Source organism: Panicum virgatum, chromosome 9N (assembly GCF_016808335.1).
Source record: "Panicum virgatum strain AP13 chromosome 9N, P.virgatum_v5, whole genome shotgun sequence".
Taxonomy (NCBI): Eukaryota; Viridiplantae; Streptophyta; class Magnoliopsida; order Poales; family Poaceae; genus Panicum; species Panicum virgatum.
Window position 1 is genome coordinate 21,976,323 of NC_053153.1, and position 5,310 is coordinate 21,981,632.

The 5,310-nt window shown below is 43.2% G+C and overlaps 1 protein-coding gene across 1 annotated transcript; it reads right to left on the minus strand.

The window, feature by feature from the left end:
* Positions 1-492: 492 nt before the first annotated feature.
* On the minus strand, positions 493-2,517 carry LOC120691817. Its single transcript, XM_039975010.1, has 4 exons — positions 2,233-2,517; positions 1,576-1,690; positions 1,342-1,496; positions 493-1,255 (listed from the first exon to the last, which is right to left on the minus strand). Exons 1-4 carry the CDS (start codon positions 2,514-2,516, stop codon positions 796-798), a joined length of 1,014 nt encoding a protein of 337 aa, XP_039830944.1. The 5' UTR covers position 2,517; the 3' UTR covers positions 493-795.
* Between the last annotated feature and the right edge of the window lie 2,793 nt (positions 2,518-5,310).

A 5,310-nucleotide genomic window follows, 5' to 3' on the forward strand; every position in this document is an offset into this window, starting at 1 on the left:
TACTCCCCTCCGTCCTTAAGCTTGACGTTAAGCATGGCCACAAAACCCGGCTTGAGCTAGGAGTCGCGGTAGTCCAGGAACCTTGCCTTCGCGTCGTAGCCCCTGCATTCAGCCGCACGAAGTTGGCCATGCCCTCTTTTCTTTCTGATAAGCATTTCGTCAAACAGCTCATGTGCATGCTAGCAGCGCCATTTTTCAACCATGTTGCTTGATTTCTCTCTCCTGTTACTGCCATCCATCGCACATCAAACACTACACTTGATGCTCCTCTACTTATACAATGAACAATATATATGGATGCAGGTGTTTGGCAAGCTCTGGAAAGCCTGATCGACAAAAAGAAGCTACCATGGAATGAATCAACATCCTTTGGTCCCTAGTATTCAGAATCTCAGCATTCACTCCGTTCGGCAGCCAGCCTGCCGAACGCAGTGATTCTCCTTGCTGAGCTAGCATGCAATAGTAGCAAAAAGTACAGGTCCCATAAGCAGCTAATCCAATCCAACCTCCATCCCTAATCCTAGGAGATTCTGCCCACAACTACTGGTGAACCCAATGCACATGAAATAGTTGACATCGCTGCGAAGCCCATTGTCCATGAACAATGATAAGCAAAACATGTTCAAAGGTTTAAACAGGTTAAGGCCTGTTACCCAGCATTGACATTAGATCGAGTCACAGCTGCTGTTCTGATTTCCATGGTAGAAGAAAGTGAACAGAAAGGACCCATTGCCTAATCCTAGAGGATGCATTAGCCTAGATGCACTAAAGTGAGTCACAAAATGGCCCGAAGGGTTAGCTGATCCAGTCATCCCCTCGCAGACGCTTGTTAGGCTTCTGCAATCTGGTGGACTTCGACCTTGCTCTTGCCATGCTAGCGCTGCTCTCAGGGGCAGGCTCCTCCTTGCATTGATGAGCAGTGGTAGGAGCAGGAACTGCCGCTTTAGTGCTGCCCTTGGGGGCACGCGCCTTCTTGCATTGAGTAGTGGATGCAGCAGGGACTGGGATGGTAACATCGTCCATGATTGAATTCACCGAGAAGCTCCCGCTCCTGTGCTTATCGAATACTTGGAAGGTGTGTGTTGATCCAAGAAGAGCCCTGATTTTATTTGGAAGGGTGAACCATTCATCATCATTCTTGATCTTATCAACCAGCTCCTCCGCAGAGACACCAACCAGCTCTTCAGCCTTCTCACAGAAGATCATGAAGTTCATTGTGCCGGGGGCATCTTTCACCTTCGTATTCAGCTTGTACCTAACATGCCCAGAACAGCAGTGTGGTAATTATGACTCTTGAGCAACTGGTAAAAATTGAGAACCAATGTGGCAATGACAGCATACCAATAAATCGGCCTCTTAATCGGGCCACATCGGCAGCACTTGTACTTTCTTGGGGCATCGTACATTGACTTTTGGCAGGTGTCGCATCCAAGATAACACCATCCACTGGTGCAATCTATATCTATCAGAGAGACTCTGCACAAAAACATGGTATCCTACAAAGTGCAAAGAGATATTATATGAGTAAAAAAGATAAGCTTTGCAAGTCGCGAGAAGATCAGCAACTTAATTTACCTCATGGTACTCCTTTGGATTGAGGTTTTTCAGCTGTTTAATTGTTCGCCAACTCTCGGCTAACTTCTGAGCTCGACTTGTTTTGGGAACAGGGTTTCCTTTCTGGATGTGCAAGCTGCACACACACACACACACACACACACACACACACACACACACACACACACACACACACACACACACACAAATCATCAAGCCATGTACTAAATAAACTACTAATACATCTTAGATCAATCATCAATGTACGTATATAGTTCTGAAGTCCACTCACTTCGCACGGAATTTCAGCACCTGTGGTATTTCCAAATCTAGAGAGTCGATTACTTTTTTTTTTAGCATGAGACTCGATTAAATTACTTTGAACATGTTGTCCTTGTACAGCAAACTATAGCAACTGATGAAGACGACTAGGATAGCAAGGGGTAAGTTCCCCGTTAGCTCCCCATCCCTATCCCCGCGGGGAGAACATTCCCTCGTCACCGTAACAATCCAGGCCATAGGGGTGTCAGACGTGATTTCCTCCATCCCCGCCCCCGCGCGGGGAACTGATCCCCGCATTGCGTCCCCGTCCCCGCTTCAATGACGCGGCCATAGATGAGTAGAGGTGACGGACTGGAGAGATGAGTGCTAGGGCAGCAGGGATTGATTGGCTCTCACCGGTTTTCTTCATCGCCGGAGCTTAGGGATTCGTACGATGAAGCCGAGGTGTAGCCGTCGGATCTTTGGGATTCGGAGGACGAAGCCGTGGTGTCGTCGTCGGAGCTTAGGGATTCGGAGGACGAAGCCATGGTGTCTTCAGCTCTCGATCTGGACCCACGGCGCCCGTCGGCCGTCGCTCTGCCGCGCAAGACCCGCGACTGGGCGACCCGGGAAGTCGGGCCTCGAGTCGTCGTAACCGGCCGGCCCGTGATCGCTGCCGCGACCGGCGGCTGGGGATACATACACGTATCTAGGCAGGTGCTGCATTTGATTGCATCATTTGTATCCAAATTTTACTTGTCATGATTATAATTAGTGCAATAGTTTCATTCATCTTCTCAACCTATGCAACCAGTCTCGATGGAAGTATCATCACACAATTATCAAAATTTAAACTAGAGAATCGAGTTGGAGAAGTGTCATAGTGATAATACTTCTCTTACTTACCTGATTCGCTTTCAAGAAAAACAGAGTTATCTCCTTTCAAAAAAATACTTCTCTTACGTCCTACAACACTTTCCATCATCGCTCTTCATAATAATTGTATCATGTCAGCAAATTTAATGATCATTACACCCCTATAGTCCTATTACACATCCATTAAAATTGGTATGAGACAGCGAGTAGAATATATACTTGTACTAACTCGTTTAATTTGTTATAACATAATAATGATAATAGATGCTTTTTAGCATAGTTTGTTGTACGACATATTAGTACCGTACAATGGTAAAAGGTTTATGTTGGTGAACCATGCTACAATCCATTGGCTGTCCACTAAAGAACCGACTAAAATTACTCCCTCATTTTTTATTTATACATTGTATTAGATTTTTCTTAAGTTAAATTTGATCAACTTTGATCAAATTTATAAAAGAAATAATAATATTTACAATACCAAATTTATTTCATTGAATACACCATAAAATATATGTCCATTGTGCATATCTTAGATAGTATAGTTGTTAATATACTTTACTATAGACTCGATTGAAGTTAGCTAAATTTAATATAGAACATAATACGATGTGTAAATAAAAACGGAGTGAGTAATCTCATTTAGTCTCTATGTTATTGACCCACACTTTCTATGTACCCTTCCAAAAGAATTAGATTGTAAATGATCAAACGATGAATGTTCCTTATCGTACTATTTCGTTTCTTTTCTTTATAAAGAAGAACTAAGATTGTAAAAAATTAATTTGTGCGGCTCGATGCTTTGCCCGATTGTCACATTTCAATAATATATCTATACTTTCTCTTTCCGTGCATGATCCAAAATCGTCTGCTTTACCTCTAGACTAGATGAATCCTAGACACGGTAGCCCAATTAGTTGCGCTCCTAGTAGAGTGTGGGATGGGACGGGCAATGTTCGAACCCTAATCCTCACGTTACGTTTCTCGGGGTAGCTGGAGGCTAATCTACCTTCTAGCATGCCACATGCTCACATCACACTCACACCTTGATGCTGATATTCTTCTTTTAAAAAAATGGTTTAATTTTTTTTCCAATTTATCAGTACCCTGTTTTAATTCTTATTTGGTCTCTTGTCCCGGTAGCTCTTTCAGAATATCCTGATTTCTTAGTTCTCAATACAAGCCAGTACGAACGTTACCCATGACTTACTTTTTTAGGGCGTCAACGCATAACTTATTGATCGATCACCTTGCACTCAACACCACAAGCAGCAGCATCGTGAGCCAACCAAGATCCACTAGCTAGCGGCCGGTTCGGCTTGCTGGAGATACGGCTGGCTGGGCTGAGCAGCCCAGCCGTTCGGCAGCATGTGGCTGCTTCTCTTGTTAGGGACTATGGGCCTCTCTCAATCTGGCACCCCGTTTGAATCGGCTGGGAGCTGGCTAGAAGGTTTGGCTGAGGCTGATTGACTGGCTGGCATCCTAGTCAAAAATGTCTAGCCGAAGCAATAACACACTAACAGCCTTTTCGACAGAGCTGAAATGGCTGGGCTGGAGGTGCGGCTGGAGCATCCAGCCAAACCAGCTCCAGCCAGGGCCAGCCAATTCAAACCGGTTGATTCAGCTTGTTTTCAAATTCAAACTAAAAAATGCGCCAACAGCAACATATATCTCAGTTCCATCTTGCAGTACACTTCTGCAATGAAGGGCTAATACAATTGGCACAGCATGCCTAGCTTGGCATGTAGTAGTAGACTGAATTATGGTTCGTTTCACAGATAATGCTACAGACATAGTACAAAAAAGACATCTTTAACAATATAATGACTCCTAATACTGCACTCGTCTTGCCCCAGATATCCGAGCATGCTCTTGTAGTTCTGGCCTGGGAGCTTCACGTAATCTTCTCTCAAGGTCAGATCCAATCACATTGAAATATCTGGTGCAGAAGTCGAAATGTCAATTCAGATAAGGAGCACATGTACTGGAATAGATAAGGGTCTAGACTCCATGGGATGCCATGCCTCTAAACTCAGTATGGTGTTTGATGTAATATTGTGATAGTACCTGTTAAGTTGTTGATGCTGTTAGAAACCTTAGAGAAGTTACAAATATTTACAAATTCATCATTGCATTCGTAAAAAATTACTACAGATACATGATATTGGGTGGATGACCATGCCACTAATATGACAGTGTGCCATCAATGGATGCAAATTAAATTATTTCAAACTTTACATTATCAAGTCCACTTAAGGCAGTTTAAGAAAGAGGCCATGAGAGCTAAATTATTACAAAATGAATGTAATATTTTCCTCTACAATTAACATAAACAGAAACCCATGAACATACTGTGTCATAAATCTCGAATTTCGTGGCCACCAATTTACTTCTTAGGTGATATGAAAATCGCAACTCTTCCTCACAGTAGTCACTGAAAAGGACTGATTACACTAAACCATCTCAAATTCTTTAACATCATGGTGTGTGGTTGATTATTGGTGGTATATTTGTTCCATGCAAACTAGCAATATGTAAGGAAAACCTCTACCCAGATGACAGTATACCATTGAAAAGCATACTATGGCTATTTTATTTCATCCATTTGCTGTTATGATC

Excerpts from the sequence above, each read along its gene's own strand:
- LOC120691817 (XM_039975010.1), bottom strand. The coding sequence starts at position 2,516 with ATGTATCCCCAGCCGCCGGTCGCGGCAGCGATCACGGGCCGGCCGGTT. Across the intron at positions 1,497-1,575 it reads ATCCAAAGGAGTACCATGAG|GATACCATGTTTTTGTGCAG; the intron begins GTAAATTAAGTT and ends TGCACTTTGTAG. Across the intron at positions 1,256-1,341 it reads ATTAAGAGGCCGATTTATTG|GTACAAGCTGAATACGAAGG; the intron begins GTATGCTGTCAT and ends TGGGCATGTTAG.